The sequence below is a fragment of the Myripristis murdjan genome, chromosome 20 (genome assembly GCF_902150065.1).
Source record: "Myripristis murdjan chromosome 20, fMyrMur1.1, whole genome shotgun sequence".
Lineage (NCBI taxonomy): Eukaryota > Metazoa > Chordata > Actinopteri > Holocentriformes > Holocentridae > Myripristis > Myripristis murdjan.
The window spans coordinates 28,602,209-28,628,775 of NC_043999.1; the positions used below are offsets into that span (position 1 = coordinate 28,602,209).

Sequence of the window (26,567 nt, forward strand, 5' to 3'; positions counted from 1 at the left end):
GAAGTGAAGGGGTGTGAATACTTTCTAATGGCACTGTAGCTAAGGACATGTGCCTTCTGATGACTGAGTGGTCAGAGAGGCCCTCACACACACAGCCAGACTGTGGCCTTTTATTTGAATGGCTTCTGACCTTGGAGGTGCGCCCTCTGTAGCTGGGCCAGGCCAGCTGGAAGTCAAACACATCCTGAGTGCTGGTCTGCTAACTGGCCAGTGAAAAGAGTCAGGGTTATTTATAACCAAGAAACATTAAATCACATCTCATAAACCATCACTCAACAGCCAACTGGTGGTGGCAACTTGTGAATGTTGCTCACGTGCATAGTCGACTAAATGATGCTGCATTCAGGTGTCATGGGAAAGATGGTACATTTGAGTTTCCATGCAGGAGGTGCTGTTCACCTCAGCTTTCACCCAGTAAATACCATTAGAACAGAATGAAAATTTTCCATTGTATAAGCTGGTGGTTCTCAAACATTTTTCAGTAATGTTCCCCCTTTGAATTTTTTTCCCGCCAATTACTGTTTGACCAGTGCAAAAAAAAAAAGAAGATTTTTTTTTTGTAAAAGTGGTATAAAATATGGTCTATATAAAGAGGTATAATACAGCACCACCTGTAGCACCACTTCTTTTTCCTTTTTTCAGTTGTATCACTGCCTCATTTCAACATCTAACCAGCAGATTTACCCCAATACTCCAATAATTTAACAACATGTTAAATTATTATTATTTTAAAAATGTAAATTACTTATCAAACACACCTGTGATAACATAGATTTAAAAATAAGCCAGAGTGATACCTCTTCTCTGAATAGACAAGCTAAGCCAGTGTACTGCTGTTAGCCAGTGAAAATAGAGCAGAGTGGCGACTCTTCACTTTGTTACACAATCTATGTCAGTGCGCTGCGGTAGCTGGAAATCTCCTGTGCCTTTGCCAGACATACGTTCATATTCCACTCAAAAACAACATTTCATTCAACTTATGTAAAATCCTGCCATATTCCTCGTAGCAGGGCAACTTGGTGGGCGTTATCCTGGTAATTTCTGCCCTGACGACGTGCTAACATCTGTGCTAACTCGCACTGGCTCTGCCTCATCATCGAGCCGCGGCTCGGTCGGCTCGCCGGGGATGCACTCCCCTCGGCCTGGGGGTGAACGAGTGGGCTCATCGTCTCCTCCAGTGCTCCTCCGACTTCGGAAAAAGAAAGTGTTCACGTATCGACCATAAGATGTCGCCATTGCGCTTTCAACCGTATCACCAGATGCAGTTAAAAGCTCTATATACCGTCTTTGGTATCAACTGTTTCTGGTGCATAAAAAAACTATTTAAAATAAATAAACAAGCGACGCTTAGCCTGGCGGGGGGGGGGGGGGCAAGAAAAGCCTGGCGGCCTGCCAGGCCTATAAAGCACTGGGGGAAACCCTGGTGTCTGTGTGCTGAGTGTGAAAAAGCGAATCAAATTAGCTTGAAGTGAACATAGCATGTGTGCCTTAGTTTAAAGCTTCCAGTTTGGTTCTGCCAAACAGAGAGGGCTGACACAAAAAGCTTTTGTCGTCACATTAAATGGCTGAAATGTAACAGCGCCATCTTGCATCATTCTGCTCAACTGTACAGTTTCTTTCTTGCCACATTACATGCCTGGAGTCTGATCTCTTGTTGACGTGTAGCTCACATGGACGTATAGGTGTGTTTTCTTTTCTAACAGCAGTATGTGCTGTCTGGAGGGTCAGAGTACATGTGTGTCCACTGTGACCAGAGCTCGTCCCTGTTGGCTGTTTTACTGCTGTCCATTATAACACAGAGTGCCGACAACACCATGTCAGATTCCCTGTAGCCACTGCACTGCTGCATAGAAGTGGATCAATCATCCATCTGACACATCACACAGACATGACAATTATCTCTGCCTCTCGTTATCTCTCTCATTGGCAGTGTTAGTCTCACACAAAAATAACAAATACATTTACCTAGTTTACAGTAGTGTTTTCTGTCCTATGCTCACTACATTCTTGCAATACAGTAGCTGACATTAATGTGCAAGCATTGATCCCAGCATGAACGAGAACAGTTAAATGACTAAAAATGCACAATTTTCCTTCAAAGCTCAAGTAGTGGTTATGGAAACTGACAAACTACAATATCCATGCTACAAAACCAGGTATGTTTGTCTTGGATCTGTGTACGTTTTGGCCATTTGATTTCTGAGCCTGCCGCCAGACACTGACAAATGAGAAATTGGCCCAAACAGACTCAATGCATTTTTTAGGCCATCAGCAAAGCTAAATAAATCCTAGTCAGGCTGATTTCCACTTTTTGTTTTGTGAAATTAGAAATGGATGGCAAGAGCAGACCCCTGTCCTGAGTTTGCATTTTCATCCAATGTGCCTTAAGTCACTGGATTTTTGATTCTGCTGCAGGACATTGGGAAACGAAAAACTGTCTGGATTGCATCAGGCAGGTGGAGCCAAACACAGAAGCAAACAGGAAGGCAACAGGAACTGGAGAAAATAACTGTTTATTACCAGACTCCCACATATATGTGCATGTTTGGTTCAAACTGCAAGTGTGCTTCGTGAAATGATTGTGGATTGCGCTGCTAGAGTGGGGGACACCAACATCACCCACTGTAGCAAAGCAATATTCAGTCATTGGGACAGAATTTTACTAACCTCTATCCACTTTGGTGAGCGTGGTTTTCAGAGAATGATGTGTTGTGCTCTGTGTATGGAGACAACGACGGTGTGGCAGGGAGCAATGCAAGGGCAGAGCTAACAAGACTAATACTTAGCAGATGTGCATGTGGACCCAGGTTGGGCAGGACTATGACAAGAACAAAGAGCTAACAAACAGGTAGAAATAAGACCAAAGAAAGCGCAGAGTGAACATAGGAAACCAAAAACCCCAAAACACAAAACGTCCATAAATACAGTCCAAGAGAGAACAGAACATTCCATAAAGCTCAATATAAGCACATTAATACAGAACCATGACAATAACAACCCAAATGGACTGAAATGGGTTTTCACTTGACTACCAGCAAAGCACAATAACAAAATGCACAGTGGCAACACAAAACTCAAAAAATGTTTTGAAAGATGCACAACACGTTTGTTTTCAATGCTGTTTTCAGCCCCCTGGCTTTCAAAAAGGTGGAACTGTTGCACCAATAAGAAGCCAAAGCCAGCCTTTGGCATCGGCATCAGTATGAGATGCAGGGTATGGTGACTTAGACTTAGACTTAGTTCCTCCTGTTCCTATTGGAACACTGGGCGATGAGTCCCTTCCATTTCGACCTGTCACTGGTGGGCTTCCTTGCGCCGTGCCAGCTGACACCCATCTCATTCAGGTCTTCCTTGAACGTATGTCTCCATGTCCTCTTTGGCCTCCCTCGCTTCCTCTTGCCGCCTTCTGGCACCGAGTCCATTGCTACACTCGCCGGCCACTCTCTTGGTAGGCGGAGTATGTGTCCAGCCATTCTTCTTCTCCTGGCAGAGACCATGTCGGACAATTAAGAGCGAGAAAGCCCACAAACAGAGGTGGTCAGGGCGGATAGCAGGCTTGTAAGCCACAGGACCCTTTCCCTAACCTCAACCAAGTGGTTTTGTTGCCTAAACCTAACCTTTCCCCACCATTAACCAAGTGATTTTGTTGTCTAAACCTAACCTTTTCCTAATCTTAACCAAGTGGTCTTCATGCCTATATTTAACCACACGACACTGACATGATAAAAGTAAGAAACCTGATGCATCTCATCCTGACACTGAAGGGCGCCTTTGGCATCAGATGTGAAAGTGGTGTGACCGAACTGCAGTGTTTGATGACCTGGGAATGAGAATGTGTGGCCACTGAATCACCATGCAGTGGCATTCTGCTTCCATATTCAATGTACAGGTGTCATACAATTCATAGACACTATGATGGTGGTGCAAAAAGATTTAACCAAAGTTTTCTTGAGTTACATCATTTTCATCCGAATTTTTTTATTTTTATTTATTTATTTATTTATTTATTTATTTATTTATTTATTTTGAAAGGGCTAAGGGTTTATGAGGGAATGGCAATATTAGAAAAAGTTTCATAAGTTTCTAAGCTAGCTTCACACACCCTCACAGATTTTACCTTCTGTTTAGGGTCAAATAAGATGAGTTTTGCAAGGTTTTCTTTCCTCTTTCTAACATGTATGTCATGTTCTTTCGGGCCAAATGGACTGAGGGCTGACCTGATAAACACAGAACCAGCTGGTTGAGCTTTATAACCGGATGGCTAAAAGGACTCCTGTTCTTTGTTCAGCAGTTGGCAGGGCAGGGTTTTGCAGCGACAGGGCTGGGTATCACTGAATGGGAGATAATAATTCAATTTTAGAATTTTGGAAAGAGGATATTGGCTGAGCTCTACCCTGCATGCATTAGCAGTGTTCCTTTTGGGGACAGGGACTGTCTCCTGACTGGCTCTTCTTTCCTAGCTTTGTGTTGCTTTTCTAACCTTTCCCCACCATTAACCAAGTGATTGTGTGGAATTCAGCACCAATTTTAAAGTGCTGAATTTTTAGCTGTTTGTTTAATTTTGTCTTACTTTAGCTTCTTTTCCCTTTTACTTATTTATTATTCTTTAATTTATTTTTCTGACGTTTGCTCCTACAATGTTCAGTTCTAAGAAATTTAATCCATATGAGCACAGAAGGTTATTCCTATGCTGCTGAAATATGACCTTACAGTCACGTTTTATGTCTTCTTTTTTTTTCAGTCTTTTGTGTTTTACTAGTAACTGCTCTTAAGAACCATCTGCCACAAAGTTGTATCAACAAGGTAGCCTTGTTGATAAAGGTAACATTCTTTTTCAAAGTGAGATGCCCTCTAGGAGGTCCTTAGCATAATGAGGAATAGTCAAATTTCTTTGCAATTTAATTCACTAGAAATTGTTACAATGCGGAAAGTCAGACATCACATTAATATTTTCTTCCTTCTGGTCTAGTCTCACCAAAATTTGTCAGGGTTCAACCATGACATATAAACAAATTAAACGTTTGAAACCTGTGCAATTTCACATGATTTCATTCAAAAACATGGAAAAAAAGGGATAAGCAAATTGGAGAGAAAAAGTGCCAGAACATTCATGAAAGAAATTGCCCAAAACAAAGACGAAAGAAAGAAAACAACCAGAAATATCAGAAATTTTGAAAAAAAAAAAATTACAAAATTACAAGAAAATAAAATTATAAATAGCTAAAAATGTTTTTTAGAAATTTGAAAGAAAAAACAAAACAAAACAAACAAAAAAAAAACAAACAGCATTTATAAGTATATATATTATATTACAAAAAATTTTGTACAGCCAAACACTCACTTGCTTTCTTTGAGTGCTGGTCATGCACACGTATGCTCAAACCAAAAAATCTTGCCTTACACCAACAAGCTTTAGATCCACACTATTTATTTCTGCATCTTTTGCAAGGAAAAACACAGCACATTTTGCATATCTTTTGCTTGTATGCTGAAACGTCAGATCAGTGATGCTGGATCAATGTCAAATCACAAAATATCTCCTCACAGGGAAAGATCACTTCAAATGGGGGTTGCAGCTTATTCAAAATCAACTTGGCGGTCCAGAACATGAGAAAGTCTCAATATGATAAAAAAGACCGGTCTTCAGCCAGTAACCGTTCTTGTTGTTTGCACCAAAGAGCCATTCCAAATAATTGTTTCTTTTGAAAACGAAACAGCACTAATTTGGGCCAAATCTTAAGAGGAACACTAGGAATTAATGTTTTGACACTGCAAAAATCTTGTCCAGTTGATTGACTGTCCTGCGTTGTGTGTGTCCTGCAGGTTGATGATGGAGGAGGCTGACCTGCTGAGGGAGAGACTCCAAGCCATCACGGTAAGGGACAGCCCTCTGCAACACATCCTTCATGTGGAATAGCCTCGCTTTTAAATCAGACTTATTATTTGTTTGTTATACATTTATTTATTTTGGTTAGCTCTTCCCCTTAGCCCATCCTTTTATAATTTTTATTATTTTAATTTATGTCCTACCTCTTGTGGTTTTACTCTCTTCTGCACTTCTCCTCTTTTTTAAATAATTGTATTATTTCATCTATCTTAAGCTTTTATTTACTTACTTTTTACTTATCTACTTTTTACTTTTCATACCACATCCATTTTATTATTATTTTATTTTGCTATTTTAACGTTTTATCCATTTTGTATCCGTCTTCCCCTAGTGTCTCCTCAGTTCAAATTGTTGAAATTTATTATAGCATTTCTGTTTTATTGAGTGAGTTAGTAGTTAGTAGGTTTTTATGTTGTGTTTCTACTCTGTGTTGCACAAACACTGCAACCACTGTGTCTAAATGAGGATTTTGACATGAGTGTTTCCCTCAGCTTCAATATATTATACATCTATTACAAGGCAACCTGTTCAGCATCTTCTGCTAAATTTAACAGTGTCAGACTCATAGCAATTTTAGCTCAACTTTTACAGTATGCCTCCAGGAGGTCGAAGGTATCGTGTTCAACACAGGGTTTGCTAACAATCACCATAGCAAACACATGGAACACCACAGCATGTTTGTTCAGCACATGACTACATTTTCCGCATTTTTTTTTTTTTTTCAACCGCAGTGTGATGAGCAATTTTGATATGGTTTGCCCTCACCCTCTAGCCTAGCACTGGTCCCAAATATGGCACCCAAAACAAATCAGTGACATTGGGAGAAATCCATAAATAGACAAATGATCCGTAATTCTGACACCCAGCTGAAGTACTAACCGACTGACAAATAAAGCACCAAATAAACCCTTTCAAAATAATTTCAAAATAATCTCTTTTTCCATACTCAGCACCAATTTGGGCTCATGTGCTACTCAATGACACAATGTCCCTTCCTTCTTTATACGTTCCCTGCTTATAAGAAGAATGTGCCTTTATTAAAAACACTGACACCAGAAGGAGCGAAAATTTCAAGTAATAGCAGCCCAGTAAGTGATGTTTAGCTAAATCTCAGTAGGAACTCCTGGTGCATCATTCCATGAGGGATCATTTCCTCGCTTGCTTGTGCATCTTAAAATAAAAAGTGTGGGTGTCTAGTTGCAAAGATGGGAGAGCTGCACAGCACAACTAAACCTATCTGGCTGTGCATGTGAGGGTCAGAGGCTTGGAGCTAGACAGTCAGTTAGTGAGCCCAGCAGTGCAGCACAGCTCACTGAGTGCACATAAATCACACCACCATTAAGACAGCTCCCATCTTAAGCTTGTAGAGTTTGAATGCGTGAAAAATGAACATAACCTGTCTCTGTTTTAAGCTATGGAGATTTGGAGAAGCAAAGACTGTCATCTTGAGACAAATAAACCAAACCCCCATCCCATTGCCCGCACAGATCTTTTATGTAATAACTTTATGTAACAATCATTATGTGTGATCTGATTACATAGCCACTTTCAGGATCGTAAGGAATGCTAAGGAATGACAATTGGCTTTGTCTCCATAGCTTTGAAAATAATACTTTGTTGCCCCCAACATAAAGTGTGTGTATCTGGGTGCACTTTTGTAAACACCCTGGAGCTCTATTTTCACCTGAGCAGTGAGGGTAGAGGTAAAATACAATATATATGAGCAATCATAAGTGTACCAAGAACTCTGTGTGGCATTAACACAACAATATGTCAGAGAAAGGGAAAGACTCAGTTTCCTCAGTGGTTGTCAGTGACATGTCGCTGACGCATACCCATCCTAAATAAAACAATCAGGCTACATGACCACATATTTAATATTGATTATTTTTATTCTACTCCATAAGGCAGAGCTTAGAGCTGTGTCTGTGCTACAAAGATGCATGCTGCAAAATGTTTTACTGTATGTTTACTTTCCATGGTGTAAATTGTAGTTAGCAAGGTGCTGTAAGCTGGCAAGCCGGACACCTTTGACAAAGGCTTAAAATGTCTTAACTTTTATTTTCCAAGGTCTTGAAAGTAAATGATTTGGCTTAAATTTGAATTTATGGGTTCTTCAATTGCTGCGGGGCTCCGCACACAGATAACTCTGTGTTCAGGGAAGATGTGGAGGACAGAGCAAATTAGGTTTCCAAGCTTGTAGAGTTAATTTCTAGCAATATGTGTAGCCTATATTTATCATATAAGCTATATATATTTCCTACCTACAAGCTACCTACACCTAACTAATACCTACTTGGTCTGAAATGCATTTCTAAGATAGGGCGTTCCCAGTTGTCGAGTTGTAAAAAAAAATTCAGGGGGGATGGTCAATTTTTTTCACTTGATGAAAAGGGAGGATGGTAGTTTTACAGGGTGGATGATTTTGACCATTTTTATTTCAGGGGGGATGCCATCCACCCTCATCCCCCCTCAACTCGAGTACTGGGCATTCCCCCCGAGCTCTCACCGTAAGCGTAAACTGGTGTTGTACAATTGAGGGAAATCTGACACACACAATATTATCTTTTCCTCCACTTTGTCTTCTGTTCCTGGCGGGCTGCCTCGTTTCTACTGGTCATGCCGGTATTCGTAACAACAGCCATAGGTGAGCTTGCTGAACAGTGCACTGTGCTGCATCTATGCTTTGCCCAATGCAGAGAAAAGTCATTGTGGTGCAGCACAAGCCATTGAAAATAATGGGTTTGTGAGAGCAGTGGTGCCATTGTTGTTGTGTCTGAAAGGGCCATTATATTTACTTTTGTCAGAACTTACCTGCTGGAGTGTCCTCGTGGTGACATTAAACATTTCTAACGACACGGTCTGGCTGCTCTGTTTATTCATTTATTTATTTGTGTTGGAATTATAGGAGGTCTTCCACAGCAGAATGAACTGATCACAATGCAGAATGAACTAATCACCATCATAACATGCCACTTTTAAGTGACTGGGAACATTAACAATGCAGAAAATCTCATTCATATCACTTTTGTGGCAAACTCAGTCCTTCTGATACTTCTCACAGCTCAAAACAAATGAAATAAGCTATTTGGGTCGTTTTCTAGATGACTCTGCCAGTTAATTAGCTCTGTGCCAAAAGGCCCTGTGTCTGTCAAATGGTTTTCATGGTCCAGACATTTCCACAAACTTGCATCGCTCAGATTCACAGAGAGTCAGACAGCCAGACAGAAACAGAGGCTATAAATATGAGCAGACGTTATCAGGCTATCCCCTTTCACTGGGGCTTAGTGCCATGCTTCATGCTAATTTTAGGTTACAGTGACCAGCGCAGTGAGACATCCAGGAACACAAAGGCTTGTGTTTTGATGCTAAGTTAACAATTACGGCTATTACACATTTGTTGTTGTTGTTTTCTTTGTGATTACCCAGGCTGGACAGATGTGAAATCCTGTATGTATTCTTTATATTGAAAGACTTTTGATGGCCTGTAAGCCTACTTTAAAGGGATAGTCTACCTATTTTGAAAAATTTTATATTATTTAACATCCACTCTGTTCTGTAGGACAGTAGTGGTGCTGTCTTCCTCTCATTGTTACTGAGCGCTGGATACTGGCTGGATGCCATGTATATCTATCTGCAATGTATCTGCCATGTATGTGTATATCTGTCTCTCTATCTATCTATCTATCTATACATATGTGTGTGTGTGTGTGTGTGTGTGTGTGTTTAAGACCAGTCGAAAAATTGCATGAATTTACATTTTGCACTGTTGAATCTTGAGAAGGTTCTAAGTAGAGCAGTAAGCAATTTATTGCAAACAACCATTAAACTGAAATAGGCTGTTCATCAGCTGATCAAAAGTTTAAGACCACTGCCTTTAAAAGCCCAAACATTGGCAAAAATGTGGATTCAGTGTCATTTTCTGTCAGGTATCCACACTGTCATGACCTCCTGATGGCAAAGGCAAAAAAGCTTTTGGCATGCTTGATGCTAGTGTTTCCAGGAGGCTAGTGGGAATGTTGCTCCAAGTGGTGAAGATGGCTTCACGGAGGGCATCCACTGTCTGGAACTGGTGTCCATTTCTGTAAACTTCCCTTGCCATCCAACCCCAAATGTTCTCAGTTGGATTTAGATCAGGGGAACACACAGGATGGTTCAAAAGAGTGATGTTATTTCTCTGGAAGAAGTCCTTTGTCAGGCGGGCATTGTGAACTGCAGTGTTGTCCTGTTGAAAAACCCAGTCATCACCACACAGACGATGGCCTTCAGTCATGAGGGATGCCCCCTGCAACATCTCCACATAGCCAGCTGCCGTTTGACGCCTCTGCACAACCTGAAGCTCCATTGTTCCATCGAAGGAAAAAGCCCCCCAGATCATGATGGTGCCCCCTCCACTGTGCCGTGTAGAAAACATCTCAGGTGGGATCTCCTTGTCATGCCAGTAACGTTGGAAGCCATCAGGACTGTCAAGGTTAAATTTTTTCTCATCAGAGAATAAAACTTTCTTCCACCTTTCAATGTCCCATGTTTGGTGCTCTCGTGCAAACTCCAAACGGGCAATTTTGTGCCGTTGAAGGAGACGAGGCCTTTGAAGACGTTTTTTGTTCTTAAAACCCTTCTCATGCAGATGCTGTCTGATGGGACTGCAGTTGGCACCAGTGACAAGCTTAATTTGGGCCGAGGATCGTCCCGTGTCTTGATGGACAGCCAATTGGATCCTCCGGCTCAGGGCCAGTGAAATTTTTTTGGGTCTACCACTTGACTTTTTTGTTCCATAACCCTCAGGATCTTTTAAGAAGTTTAAAATGACTGTCTTACTGCATCCAACCTCAGCAGCAGTGGCACACTGTGAGGGCCTTGCTGTTGGGCCTTGCTTATGCAGCTCAACAATCCGACTGCATTCAAAGACAGAAAGCTTTTTTGCCTTTGCCATCAGGAGGTCATGACAGTGTGGATACCTGACAGAAAATGACACTGAATACACATTTTTGCGAAGATTTGAATTTAAAGGCTGTGGTCTTAAATTTTTGATAAGCTGATGAACAGCCTTTTTCAGTTTAATGGTTGTTTGCAATAAATTGCTTCCTTAATTTTTTTTTTTTGTCTCACTCCCATTTCTTCTTTTTGCATTTTGAAGCTCTACTTAGAACCTTCTTAAGATCCAACAGTGCAAAATGTAAATTCTTGCAATTTCTCAACTGGTCTTTGATCAGGAGTGTATATATATTCATTCATTCATTCATCTTCTAAACCGCTTATCCTCACTAGGGTCGCGGGGAGGTGCTGGAGCCTATCCCAGCGCTCATAGGGCGAAGGCAGTGAAACACCCTGGACAGGTCGCCAGTCCATCGCAGGGCGTGTATATATATATATCCCTATATATATGTATATATACACTACCAGTCAAGTTTGGACACATCTTCTCATTTAATATTTTTTCTTTATTATCATGACTGTTTACATTGTAGATTCTCACTGATGGCATCAAAACTATGAATGAACACATATGGAATTATGTAGTAAACAAAAAGTGTGAAATAACTCAAAACATGTTTTATATTCTAGTTTCTTCAAAATAGCCACCCTTTGGTTTGATTACTGCTTTGCACACTCTTGGCATTCTCTCGATGAGCTTCAAGAGGTAGTCACCTGAAATGGTTTTCCAACAGTCTTGAAGGAGTTCCCAGAGGTGTTTAGCACTTGCTGGCCCTTTAGCCTTCACTCCATCTCATCCCAAACCATCTCGATTGGGTTTAGGTTAGGTGACTGTGGAGGCCAGGTCATCTGGCACATCACTCTCCTTCTTGGTCAAATACCCCTTACGCAGCCTGGAGGTGTGTTTGGGCTCATTGTCCTGTTGAAAAATAAATGATGGTCCAACTAAACGCAAACCGGATGGGATGGCATGTCGCTGCAGGATGCTGTGGTAGCCATGCTGGTTCAGTGTGCCTTCAATTTTGAATAAATCCCCAACAGTGTCACCAGCAAAACACCCCCACACCATCACATCTCCTCCTCCATGCTTCATGGCGGGAACCATGCATTTAGAGAACCAAAGATCTCAGATTTGTCCATTCCTTGTGTTTCTTGGCCCAAACAAATCTCTTCTGCTTGTTGCTTTTCCTTAGTAGTGGTTTCTTAGCAGCTATTTGACCATGAAGGCCTGATTCGCACGGTCTCCTCTGCACAGTTGTTCTAGGGATGGGTCTGCTGCTAGAACTCTGTGTGGCATTTATCTGGTCTCTGATCTTAGCTGCTGTTAACTTGCAATTTCTGAGGCTGGTGACTCGGATGAACTTATCCTCAGCAGCAGAGGTGACTCTTGGTCTTCCTTTCCTGCACTTGGGGACACATTCAAAGCTTTTGCAATTTTCCGGGCTGACTGACCTTCAGTTCTTAAAATGATGATGGACTGTTGTTTTTCTTTACTTAGCTGATTGGTTCTTGCCATAATAGGAATTCTAACAGTGCACAACACAACTGATGGTCCCAACCCCAATAAGAAGGCAAGAAATTCCACAAATGAACCCTGACAAGGCACACCTGTGAAACGAAAACCATTTCAGGTGACTACATCATGAAGCTCATTGAGAGAAGGCCAAGGGTTTGCAGTGCTGTCAACAAAGCAAAGGGTGGCTACTTTGAGGAATCTAAAATATAAAACATATTTAGAGTTATTTAACATTTTTTTCTTTGCTATATAATTCCATATATCTTGCTTCATATATTTGATGTCTTCAGTATGTATGTACAATGTAGAAAGTAGTAAAAATAAAGAAAAAACATTGAATAAGAAGGTGTGTCCAAACTTTTGACTGGTAGTGTGTGTGTGTATACATACATATCTATATCCATATCTATATCTATCTAAATATCTATATACCGTATTTCACCAATTAATCGCCCGGGCGTTTAATATGCAAAATCAACTTGGACCCCAGGCGTTTAAAGAACCAGGCGGCTATTCGCTGCAGGCCTTTATTTATTTTTGCACAGACCTGCACCAGGTCATTATTGTGATGACAGTTACTGTCCAACATATTTATAGTCGGGCAATTTAAGATTACGGTACACCCTTTTTTTCTAACGTTAGCTAGCGCTCTTATTTTGACAGAAAACGGAAGTGCCGCACAGTTATTGTGCGGCTAACTGTTTACTTCTGCAAAAATAAGGTGAGTAGCCTTATTTTGGGTTACCTCATTATGATGCAAATAATCGCCCCGGCGGTTATTCGGGTGGGCGTTTAATACGCAAAATGGGTGCAGACCCCAGGCGTTTATAAGAACCCGGCGGCTATTTGCGGCCGGGCGATTAATTGGTGAAATACGGTATTTAGATATATTTATATATAGATATAGATATATAAGAGTGATTCTATAATTTAGGGTACATTTCATGGTGACAAAAAAGTGCATGGACCTTATTCTTCCTCAAATAAACAAACAATGCCCTGAAATAGTTTAATCTGCCAGTGACACATATCTGTTAGCTGCAAAGCTTATACATGAACTGTTTTTTTTTATATATTTTAACTTAAATTACACTTTTACCTCAGAGTCTGTCAACTATGTTATGGACAAACATGGTGCTATTCGTATAATTCAATTTAATCTTACACTTGGAGTAAAATTCTATTCTGATGTCTATTGCATCCATTCTGCCAAATACAGATTGATGTTTTTAAAAATAAACTTTCGAAGTAGCTATTTCTTTCAGACAGTCTTGTATAAAGTATTTGAAAGCGATACTTGAGTAAAAGTACAAGTATCTCACCAGAAAATGACTTTGGTAGAAGTTAAAGTCACCTTTTAGAATATTACTTGAGTAAAAGTCTTAAAGTACCTGACATTTATTGTACTTAAGTATCAAAAGTAATTTTCTGATATTTTCTGTACTTAAGTATTAGAAGTAAAAGTAAAAGTATTTAAACAAAGTGAGCGGTTAGAATTTTGATAATGAATTTATTGTGGCTTCCTTACAGTAAAAGCAACCTGAGTACAGGAGAAAAAAGCTTCAACTTTTTAACATTACCGTTAAACTTCTGTCACCATCAACAGCTCTCTCTGTCTCTCAGCCTCCCTGTTTGGACAAACTGAACTTGGCACCTGGCAACAACTGTCACGAGCGCGAGTTATTATTTGAAATTATAAAACGGGTGCTTCCCATCCTTAAATGTGATTGGCTCAGCCGCGTTCCATGCCGTTGTAAAATCAGGGTAACCCACTGGCAGACTGCAGCACAAAATATCCCTGCGCCAGTGTAAACGGACATAGCGTTGCCTAGCAACCAACTACTCTGCGCTCCACTTACTCGTTAGGTCACATTTGTTTCAAGACTTTTGTGAACAAAATGTCAGACTTTGTAGTGAATTTTGATTTGCTGGGTGGCCTGAGCCTGGATGAGTGGTTGGAGGAGCTGCTTGGCGTCTGTTAAAAGACGCTGAATTCACCACCAGCAACAATGTTTTCACCGGTGTGGTAAAAAAACTCCGCCGAGAAGGACGTGACAAATCTTCCCACCACCAAGCCATAACCGAGGCAGACTGCCAGAAGATGAAGCACTTTCAGGCACGAAGTTCAAACACACCTTGGGGGCTTGTCTGTAAAGTCTGGTTTGACGTGCAGCTTCATATGGGACGCAGGGCGAACGAGGGCAACCGCAAATTAAAGACCGACTCCTTCAGCACTCACGAACGAATGCACAAAAAATCACAAAGATTCTGCCGAAAAAACACAGAAAGCCTGCGGCGATTCATATATGGGCAGCCGGTTACCCACTGTGTCCGGTGGCGGAGCTTCTTCTTCGCACTTGGCGGCCGCGGTTGAAACGATAACAAACAGGAATTACGTCACCAACTCAACTTTTATTTTGAAGTAACAAGTAACGAAGGTGGTTAAGAGAAATGTATCGGAGTAAAAGTACACATTTTATTTCGGAAATGTAGTGGAGTAAAAGTAAAAGTTGTCAGAAATATAAATAACGAAGTAAAGTACAGATATGTGAAAATTCTACTTAAGTACAGTAACGAAGTATTTGTACTTCGTTACATTACAACACTGCTTTCAGATAAGTAGCAGTGTGTTTGCTACTGTTGTTAAGGACGGGGAGGTTTGTCATTATAAATCTATCACACAGTTAATTTAACAAATTTAAACATGTGTGGGTCAGATAAGGATTAAAAAGTAGGAAAAAATATAAATTTGTCAAAAGTGATGAATAAAGCTCTTTTTTATTATTAAGAATTATATTTATTGCATAAAATATGTCATTCGGTGCAACGATAATATATTTGGTTATTTTTAAATTACTAATTTTTATCTTCATACCACAGTTAATAGACATTTATTGTTTTATTGTTGAGCAAATCATGTCATATGTAGAGAAATCTTGTTTGTATGCAAATGTTCATTCTTTCATTTATACAAAGTTAGAGGTACAGACAATTAATAACAGACTTTCAAATTTAATTAAAATAACCAATGATGAGTACATTTTGCAATCATTACATTTAACTTTATTATAGAGAACTGAGCAGCAAGTCAGCATTAATCATTCAACATGCATTTAAAAAGACTGAACCATAGTGAATTTATGTCAGCATTCTTTTGTCTAAAAACAAATGAATGTATCTATCTTATCTGAAATAAATTAATTTATTTTTAATCTTAAAACTATTTTCATAACATGTGATTTAAAAACTGATCAGAAGTGAATAAATGTAAGTAATTCAATCATCGAAAAACAAATTCCTGTATTTATTTATTTATTAACCTTAAAACCAAACATCATATTTAAGTGAGAGCTGATTGCTTAAAATTCCCTACTGAGCACCTACATCATCACTTTGAACTCCTCCCAGTCTGAGCTGCAGAGTTTAGAGCTGCGATTACTGGATGGCTCTGGCTCTGAGACAAGAACTTGTACATCAGCCATGGAGTAAAAGACTACATCAGTTTTTTCTGGCCACATAAATGTGTTTCTTCCAGGTGTTTGCCTGTGGCTTACCTGTCGAAGAACTTGCCCAACAAAGGGTTCATCATCATATTTCACCACAACAAATCTACCAACCAAGTCGTGTGTGTTTGAGGTAGTTGGGGCATTCTCTTCCAAATCGTAGTCGTTGAAATCCACATCAACTGGTTCAAAACATCTGCAGTGGCTGCTCCCTCCTGTTATGCAAAAGCAGGACAGCTCTCTGTGGCTGATCTTGCCTGGTGTTTGTGAGGTAATCTGGTGTAACTTCAGGGTGCCTTTAACAGCTGGCACCTCACTCAGCACTGTGTCATCAAATTTCTCCACGTCATCTTCAGATATCCAGAAGTATCTTATGGCTGAGCTTGTCTCCTCTAGTGTAGCAAAGAGAGCCTCAGGATTTTGGATATCCCTCCCCATCCTCACGTGTTGATCAGCGCAGCGTTTCGCTGCTGCGCCTACTCCGTCTGGAGCACCTTTTCCATGAGCCTTTTCGGAGTAGTTCCAGGTGATGTCTTTGAAGCCCCAAAGGAATGGAAGTGTACTGGTAAGATAAAAGTTTTTCCTGGTCCCGTACTGTGTTACAGGGCCATCACTCATCACATGGAGAGTGGTAATCTCAGGATACTGCTGTTTCACCTCCTTTAAAATGGGCTCCAGGTGAGCCCACACAGCTCTCTCATCATGACGGAGACTACTTGATATGGTAGCATACGACTGGCACCCCTGGGAGGTGTACACCACACAGGTATGTACTGTGGCCTGCTTTCTGCTTCCTCCCCAATGAAAGCCTTGGACCTCGGTATACAACTTGCATGCATAGTTTTCACTGAAGTCAATGTGCACCACCACTTCACTGTCACTGATGTTCTCCTTCAGTTTGCGGCACTCCTCCGCTTGATCAAGTGGTGGAGTTTGTCCACAAGCAGTTGGTGGTTGATGCATGCAGAGGTGTTCCAGTCATGTACCTTTGGCTCGGTTATATAAAACGGGCACAGGCGGACAAACTGTCTATCTGATAGTGAGAGTCCCCTCTCGGCCTCTTTGTTGTATATCTTGTGGAGCTCTTTCCGAGGTTTGGTAAGGACTCGCCTTTGAACCTTTTCTTTGTTCTTGGTGATCGTGTCCTTTTTCCCAGCCAGCAGCCTGCTGTTTTCATCCCTACACAAGAACTTTATCACCCGCCCTTTCTTTACAGCGGCCACATTCTTGGCCACTCTAGGCTTGTTGGTCTCACTTACAATTTTCTTTTCTTTTTTTTTCAGCCTATTCTGGTTCCTTCTCATGTTCTCACATCCTCTTCTTGCTGTTGCAAGCTGCTGCTCAAGCCTGGCCATTTCTCTTTTCATTTTAGCCTTTTGTTGTTCCAGGCGAGAGCATTTTTTGGACATCTTCTCCATGTTTCTCTCTGGGGTGGATGAGGTGAGTGGTGGTGCTGGTGGGTTCTCTCTCTCTGGGGTGGATGAGGTTAGTGGTGGTGCTGGTGGGTGCTGCTGGTTTGGCTGAGGTGGGTGTGGCAGAGGTGGGTGTGGCTGAGGTGCAGGTTGAGGTGCGTTCGGCTGAGGTGCAGGAGGTGCAGGATGATGTTGGTGTGGCAACTTTTCAAGATTGTCACCGTCTATGCTCTCTGGGGTGAGGTTCATGAGGACATGTATCTGCCTCAGCCTGTTCCTGCAGCTCCTCTGATTTCTCCTCCATTGTTCTCTTCTCTTCTCTGCCTCAGTGTTGTTTAACACCCTGATCAATGGATGGTCCTCTATTCCAGCTGCCTTATGTCTGTTGTAGCTAGAGATAACAACAAGAATAGCAGAGATTAAGTGCAAAGTGTAACCAAATTACTGTTTCTCCTCCTGTCCCTCCCCCTTTCTGTATGGTGCTCTAGTCTAGGCAACTAAGACACTCTCAAATTGAACTATCCCCCCTGACCCCATATTTAAACTGTTACATCCCTGTCATACCTTGCTCTCCTCCTTGCCAGCATCTCCTCCCTAGCTACAGGATCAGCATTCCTCCTGGCTCTGTACCTTGCTGTCCTCTCCTTGCTGGTCATTGGCATCTAACACATCAGCAGATAAAATCAGTACTCACACTCACACACAACCAGTACCCACACAACAATGATATACTGGTGATTCTTTTGAAAACATCTCTAAATCTGACACTCTTGATTAATATAATAGATCAAAAGGGTTAGCTAAGAAGCTCAAAGCTAACCTGGCTAGCTGACTTGCAGACTTCATGAGGTAAAAAAAAATATATAAATAAATTAATAAATCTTGAGATATTATCTTAAAAAGTATGTTTAATATGTTGTTGTTGAAAATAGCAGTGAATATAAGGTTCAAAATTGTCATAAAGACAGAAAAAAAAAGCCAAGACAGGAATATCCTAAATTGTCACTCCGAATGACGGCCGTCGCTCCGAATGACAAAATAACTACTTGGCTAGCTATGAAAGGCACTTCCTTAGCTAGCTATGAAAAACAATGGTCTTGACCTTCAACATTTAAAGATGACCTTTCAACATAAATAATCAAATTTGAAATATAAAAATTGTTTTTATGTGTTTTTGCTGTCACACTGTATGACATGAGATTTTGTCACATAGTGTGCTGCAACAGAAAAGGTCTAATTATTTATATTTTAGCAGAGCTTTTACAAACCTTTCTTCACAGCTTTAGAGTCCGCTTCAGTCTTCTGGCAGATGCGACTTCCTGTCACATGACTACCTGAATGCTTTATGTGGTGATGGCACCCCCTAGTGGTCGTTTCTCCGAATGACATTAGCTAAATCGCAAAGCTGGGACTTAAGTCATTCATGCATAAAAATGAAATTAATTTCATAATCATAAAAAAATCATAAAAATGAAATTAATTTCATAATCCTCACCATGTAATCATCACCATTGATGCAAACACTCACACAATTATGCCAAATGGGCAGATTTAACATTTTATTGAGTTTTTTTTATTTTTTGGAGCATTTTCCCACTAGATTTTAGGAGCAGAACCATCGCTCTGAATGACATTTTGGCACTTTTGAAATGGATTACTTCAACAGAGGGATAGGCAGCCTTTACCTCATCAAGAATGGGGCGAAGATGTGCCCAGATGGCAGGAAGGTCCTTCTCTCTTGATTCAGAAACTGTGCAAAAGGACATGCGCTCTGTTGTTTCACCAACATATAGAACTCCTGTATGGAGAATTGCCAGTTTCTGATTAGGAGCAAAGTGCATTGCTTGGATTTCCAATGAATGTTTGCAGGAATAATTCTCCGAAAAATCAACATGGATCAGGCATTCTTTATTGGTCATGTCCTGACGCAATGCACGGTAGTGAGAAAATTGCCATTTAATGTTGAAAAGATGGCGTTTGAAATGAGTCAGCTGACTCTGAAACATTTCTAAAAGGTCTCCTACAGGTTCATCTTCTTTTTCTCAGTGGACTTCGTAGGCACCTTTTCTTTTTTGCCATCATTGTTTTTCTTTTCACTGATTACCATCTCAGTGGACCATTGAGTAACACTGGCATTTTCTCGCAGGTTACCTTCTGCCTCAATAGCACATTCCTGCCGTTTACAAACAGGACACACGTTATACATGCAGTTCTTGGAATCTGGACTGCAGGTAATTGCTGTGACCATATCCTCGAAGTCCACAGTGTTGATTAATCTAAGAGTGTGTAGCTTTTCAGTGAGAAAAGTAAGGTTGTCGTGCACCTTACAAAGACAAGTATCCCTGTCTGAAAGTGTGGGATGCACCACCCAGAAGGGACGCATTCGACAAAACAAGGAGTATGAAAGAGTACAGTGAGGATGCTCGATTAGACATTTTCTGTGGAGGTTTCGCAGTGTGTCATTTAAAAACCTCTTCTGCTTCTTGATCTTCCTTCTTGTGATGGTTTGTGATTTTCCTCCTGTCAACTGGCTATTTTCATCCTTTGTCATGAAAGCAGTGACCCTCTCTTGCAATCGAAAGCATAGGCTTTGGTACTTCACTTTGGCCCCACCAAGACACCAAGACACTCTCCTCCTTCTGAAGAGGTGAAGTCTTCTGGAAATTTCTCCTTGCAATCCATATTTTTTAAGGATACCCCCAGTTACAAGTTGTAACATCACCTTTCTGTCTGCTCTCTTTTTGGTGGTAGTGAACGTGTCCTTAATATTGGCCATGAGAACATTATGAGCCAGCAATGATCTACACACCTCAGGAGAGACGTGTGCATTTTTTAGTTGCCGCCTTGTTTTTGATGCTGGCACATCTGACACTGGCTCGTTCTTTGACTGTCTTCTTTTAAGTTTTTTCTGGAGTTTCTCCAAATACGCTGCCCTTCTTGCAGGATCAGCGTCTCGACGAGCCCTGTATCTCCACTGTCTCAGTGGCTGACACCTATTCCACCAGTAAAAATATTTTAAAAAAATGAAGAAATGCATGAATATCAGTTCAGTGAGAAGGGTAAACAATGTTTATAATGTGTGTTAAAAGATATGTAGACTGTTAATGACAATTATAAGGTGATCATGTCTGATGACATAAAGCACTGGTGTAACTTAGTTGACAGGTCACTTAGTTGACAATTTGTGTGTTTCTTCTGCTAGCTAAAATGGTGGTCACATGCTAAAAAACCACATGCCATTTTCTTAATCTGCTTAATGTTAGAATTTCATTTCATTTCACATAATTTAATTTTTATGATCAAAAACACTGAACTACAGCAATGTACAGAACATAGTTGATGCTTGATTAATATACTTATGGGTAGCATGCTGTTTTACATCAAATATTTTTAAAAATGAGAGGAGACTCATCATGGTGTGTTCGAAATAGCTGCCATAGAGGAAAATGACATCACATTGTGCTGGTCACATGGCTTTAGGACAAACCATTTTTGAGTTATAGAGGGGAATACACTAAATAACTTAGTTGACAGACTTTTTGTGGACATGAATAAAATAACTTATTTAAAATATTTAAATGATAAAATCAATTTTTAAAATAATAGTTTTCTTTAGTATTATGAGTTCTGAAATGAATTACAGGAAGTTTTTATGTTTTTTAAAGGTTTTTACACAATATTTCAACACATCAACTTCCTCAACTGGAAGTCGGACATGGCAAAATCTATGAATTTAGGTACATTAAGACACATTGTAAGCAAAATAATGCACATATATATATATGACTGCATTTACAGCTAGAGGTTTAACCAACATGAAAACCAGAGAGCTGTCCAAGGGTGACAAACAAGCAGTTGTGAAGCTGAGAGAAAATCAGTCAAAATCAATCAGAACCATTACGCAAACATTGCAACCAGTACAACCATTTGGAATGTCCTGAAGAAGAAAGAAACCACTGCTATACTAAGTAACAGATGTCGAACAGGTAGACCAAGGAAACAGCTGCAGCTGACGACAGAAACACTGAGAGCTGTAAAGAAAGACCCTAAAACAGGGTTCCCCAATTAGTTTTCCTTGGGGGCCAAATTATGTCAAGGATACCAAGTCAAGGGCCAAATTTTCTGTTTCTTTTTTTTCTCCATTGGACCAGCAACCGTTGTTTGTTATGTGCAGAAAATGTTGCTTCTAGCATTATTATCAGTGATATTACTTGTATAGTAGCAGTAGCACTCTCATTAATCATAGCCTGTGCTGTGGGTCACACAAGATAAAAAAAAAAACAAACAAATAAAACACAGTCTTAAAGCAAAGTAGGTCTGACATCAACAATTTAATTGCTTAAATACCTCTGGACAATACTCTGTTCAACATAGGAACCAGTGGGCAACAACTGCTCATCAACCGCTCGTCAGCACATAGTGCAAAACAGAAAAAGGTTATTCTGATGCAAAGATAACTGTCACCTTTTCAACATAGACCTGAAATATTTTTGTATACCAACATCACTAATACTGACTGTTAAGCAGTGAACTCATCTGCAAAATGTCCAAACAGCTTTACACAGAGACAGCTGTCAGCAGCATTTCTACAACCATGTCCACCTCAAGGGAACAAGTGATACTGTGTGCCAACAGTCAGGGTGGAGGACATCAGTCAGGGTGGAGGACATCAGTCAGGGTGGAAGACATCAGAACCAGCAAACCCATTCACACTCACACATACTCACTCACTCTCTCTCTCTCTCTCTCTCTCTCTCTCTCTCTCTCTCTCTGTGAGCACGTTTACATGCACACCTTATTCTCACTCACTCACTCACTCACTCACTCACTCACTCACTCACTCACACACACACACACACACACACACACTCTCTCTCTCTCTCTCACTGAGGGAAACAGAAAGAAAGACAGAGATTTTCAGTTTGTCTCTTTCAAAATATGATACAACAATAACACAAGTTTTGCACCTTTAAAATATGTGTTTACCAACTATCAGGCTGTAAACACCAAATAGTATTATTTGCTTTTCTTGTAGAAAACAATATAATTTGCTTTTAATTTTGTATTGTTTTATCTTTCATTTTTTAAGTTATTCAATTATTTTATTGTAGTATAAATTTTTACCAACTAGTTTGTTGTTGTTGATAGCATTGCCTTATCCACTGTTTGTTCACTTCATTCATTTACTGTTTTTGATTGAGTCATGTAGCAAAGTGCCTTAAATGAAATAAATGTTGTTGTAATTATTATTGCACCACAATAAGCTACAAATGCACCAAAATAAATGATGTTCACTCACCAATCAATGAGAGAAGTGAGAGCGGCGGGACGAGGCAATCTTTCTGATGTCAGGCTTGTACTCTGTTGTGGCAATCCTGAGGCACTGTCCTAGATGTGTATTGGAGAGTCTGTTTCTGTCCTGGCTCTTGATAGCGTTCATTGAAGAAAATGAGGACTCACATATGTATGTGGAGGGGAACATGGTGAGTAGGAGCACTGCAAAAGCTCTGGTGTTTTGGAATCGAGGTTGGGGAACCACGTTGATCCAAAAGTCACTCACCCCGACATCCTTGTGTTGTGCTTTGAGCAAATCCGTTGCTGCCATCTCCAAGACCTCCATCTGAAGAGCTGCCTCATCTAGAGAAGGCACCAGTCTTTTGGCTTCCGCAGTCCACTCGCCATCAGCCGAAACAGAGAACGGCTGTCTCAGGAAGAGGAGGATGTCACATGAGAGTTTAGGGGAGCTTTCAAATCGTTCCCTGAAGTTTTCTGCCAGGCTCAACACAAAATCCCTCATTGCTGGATCTTCCTGCATTTCGTTCTTCTCACAATGCTCCCGTAGACGTGGAAAGTGCAACTTTCTTCCCTGAATGTCTTTCTCCAGCAGGGTCAGCTTTGACCGGAAAGCATCAACCGCCTCGTACATGTCAGCAACAGTGTGGTTCTTGCCTTGTAGTTGCAGGTTAAGGTGATTTAGATGAGACATGATGTCGCACAAAAAAATCACATCTGCCATCACCTTGTTGTCACTTAAAAAGCTGTGAAAGTCTTGTGCTTTTTTGCTCTGGAGGCTGGATAAAAATGACAGAAGCTCATCACGCAGGTCGCACACCCTCTCCAACACGCGGCCTTTACTTAGCCAGCGAACATCGTTATGCAGCAAAAGATCCTTGTGCTCAGCTGACACGTCCTCAAGCAATGCTCTGAAAAGGCGATGTTGCAGACTAGAGCTCTCACGAACAAAGTTCACTAGTCTTGTCACAGTATCCATCACCTCTCTCATTTCTTCACTCAGTTTGGCGCACAGCACTGATTTATGAATAATGCAGTGAAATGACTGGAGTGCGGGGTTAACGGCGGAAAGCCTGTTCACCAATCCCTTGTGACGTCCCACCATCGACGGAGCACCATCCGTGACCACCGACACAATTTTGCGTACATTCAAGCCATGCTTCTCAAAGAACTGTGTCAGCTCATTAAAGATGACTTCCCCGGTTGCGCGCCCGGGCAGAGGGAGTAAACAAAGCAGCTCTTCCCGAAATGTCTTCCCATCGAAAAATCTCACGAACACAGCCAGCTGTTCCATATCGGTTCGGTCACAGGAAGAGTCAATGGCGAGTGATATGGAATCCGCATTCTTCAAATCTGCGAGCAGACTGGAGAAACACTCCTCTGCCAAAACTTCTATTCTTCTCGTTGCTGTGTTAGCCGACAGCGGCACCTGCTGTAATAGCTCCACAACAGTTTTCTTGTTTTTCTCATCATGACTTAAAACTGTGCCAGTCATATCAATTGCACACTTTTTAATTAAATCAGCATCAGCGAATGGCTTCTTAGCTTTAGCAAGGGTCCACGAAACATGCAGTGATGCGACTGTTGCGTTTTCTTGTGCCGATGTTGATTTTGTCATGGTAGAAACGGACTGCTGGTATGACGTTAGCATGCTTGCTATTTTGTGCTTACGTTGATCTGATTTGGAAGGGTAGCTGGCATTGAAGCTGGCAGCATGCGCAGCGTTGAAGTGCCTCCTGAGGTTCTCTGCCTTGCTGACAGCTACAGTCTTCATGCATATTAAGCATGTCGGCTTGGCGTTGGCCCGATCCGGTAAAATAAAACAAAATTGTTCTATCCAGTCTGACTTGAAGTGGCGATTCTCCTGGTCCACCTTTCGCTTCTTCGCGAAGGCCATGTTGCGTTTTGTTTGCTGAATCTCGCCTACCTACTCGGGCTCATTAGTTTCAGTGGCGGGCGGCCAGCTGGCGGGAGACTGACCCCTGGTGTTAAGCATGTGGCTACGGAACGCATCATGGCCAAGCGGGCGCATACGTGTCAAGTGTATGGTGTGGGATGAGGTCAAAAAATCATGGAGCGCGCGCAGTCGTGGCCAAGCGGGCGCACAAGGGTCAAGTGTATGGTGTGGGATGAGGTCGAAAAATCAGTGGAGCATCAATCACCCACATTATGTCACTTTATGACAGATGATGAAACAGTGTCACTGGATCACTGCGGGCCAGACATAGGGCTCTCGCGGGCTGCATCTGGCCCGCGGGCCGCTAATTGGGGTTGGCTGCCCTAAAACAACTGTTAGTGAAATCAGCAACAACCTCCAGATGGCAGGAGTGAGGGTATCACAATCTACTGTTGGCAGAAGACCTCATGAACAAAAGTACAGAGGGTACACCAGAAGATGCAAGCCACTCATTAGCAAGAAGAATAGGAAGGCCAGGCTGGAATTTGCCAAAAAGATGAGCTGAGATGAGCTGAGCCTTAAAAAAAGTTTTATGGACTGATGAGACAAAGATGAATCTTTACCAAAGTGATGGAAAGGCTAAAGTTTGGAGAAAGAAAGGATCTGCTCATGATCCCAAACATATAAGCTCATCTGTGAAACACAGTGGAGGTAATGTCATGGCTTGGGCTTGCATGGCTACTTCTGGGACGGGCTCATTCATCTTCACTGATGATGTCACACATAATGGCAGCAGAAAAATGAATTCAGAAGTCTACAGAAACAGTTTGTCTGCCAATTTAAAGGAAGATGCAACCAAACTGATTGGGAGATCCTACATCATGCAGCAAGATAATGACCCAAAACACACTGCCAAGACAACAAAAGAGTTCATCAAGGACAAGAAGTTGAAAGTTTTAGACTGGCCAGTGTGTGCGTGTGTGTGTGTGGGAAATAGCTGAATAAAATGTGTGGACTACCTTCTAAACAGGGCAGGGTATTTATAGTTAAGAAAACCTAAGTGTTGTAGTGACCAGGTGGACCTGCAAGCACACACATGCACGTGTGCACATACACACGCACGCACGCACGCATGCACGCCCACACGCACGCACGCACGCAAAGGAACAGGTAGGTTAGTGAGGTCATGAAGACTGGGCTACTCTTTGGCTATTTGTAGCTGCTGATGAGCAGCTGTCAGCTCAAGGGTGAAGCATCAGCACAATGTGACAACAGGTGGGATATTTTCCTGGCTGTAAAATTTGTTTTTACATTTATAAAGGCTGTGCCCTTTTTTGTCATTGCTCCCACAGGACAAAAGAAGAGTCCAGGAGGACATTGCCAAGAAAAGGAGACAGATTGAGGAGGAGAAATTAAAACTTCAGTACATAAAGGTGAGGACAGCAAGAAAACATACTGTATGTCTAATCACTGTGCATTCTATTTTAACTTCATATTCAGTTGTGTCTGAAGGAAAAATAAAGGTGAATGGGGAGAGATTGTAGACACTCCCAGGGGATTTTCCTTGGTTCATAATTTTCATTTTCTGCTTCAGGACTGATAACTCTATAGTAAATGTCTTTACATACACTATATTACCAAAAGTATTCGCTCACCCATTCAAATGATCAGAATCAGGTGTCCTAATCACTTGGCCTGGCCACAGGTGTATAAAATCAAGCACTCAGGCATGCAGACTGTGAAACAAGACATTTGTGAAAGAATGGGCCGCTCTCAGGAGCTCAGTGAATTCCAGCGTGGAACTGTCATAGGATGCCACCTGTGCAACAAATCCAGTCGTGAAATTTCCTCGCTCCTAAATATTCCACAGTCAACTGTCAGCTCTATTATAACAAAATGGAAGCGTTTGGGAACAACAGCAACTCAGCCACGAAGTGGTAGGCCACGTAAAGTGACGGAGAGGGGTCAGCGGATGCTGAAGCGCATAGTGCAAAGAGGTCGCCGACTTTCTGCACAGTCAATTGCTACAGAGCTACAAACTTCATGTGACCTTCAGATTAGCCCAAGTACAGTACGCAGAGAGCTTCATGGAATGGGTTTCCATGGCCGAGCAGCTGCAGCCAAG

General features: G+C 41.3%; 1 protein-coding gene across 1 annotated transcript in view; it reads left to right on the top strand.

Moving 5' to 3' along the window:
- The window catches only part of LOC115378667 (palmdelphin-like), an 82,459-nt gene that overhangs the window by 18,335 nt on the left and 37,557 nt on the right, over window positions 1–26,567 (top strand). Inside the window, exons 2-3 of the mRNA XM_030079075.1 lie at window positions 5,824–5,875; window positions 25,795–25,875. Of these exons, the coding sequence (XP_029934935.1) occupies window positions 5,828–5,875; window positions 25,795–25,875 (129 nt within the window). The 5' untranslated portion in view covers window positions 5,824–5,827. The remainder of the gene's footprint in view (window positions 1–5,823; window positions 5,876–25,794; window positions 25,876–26,567) is intronic.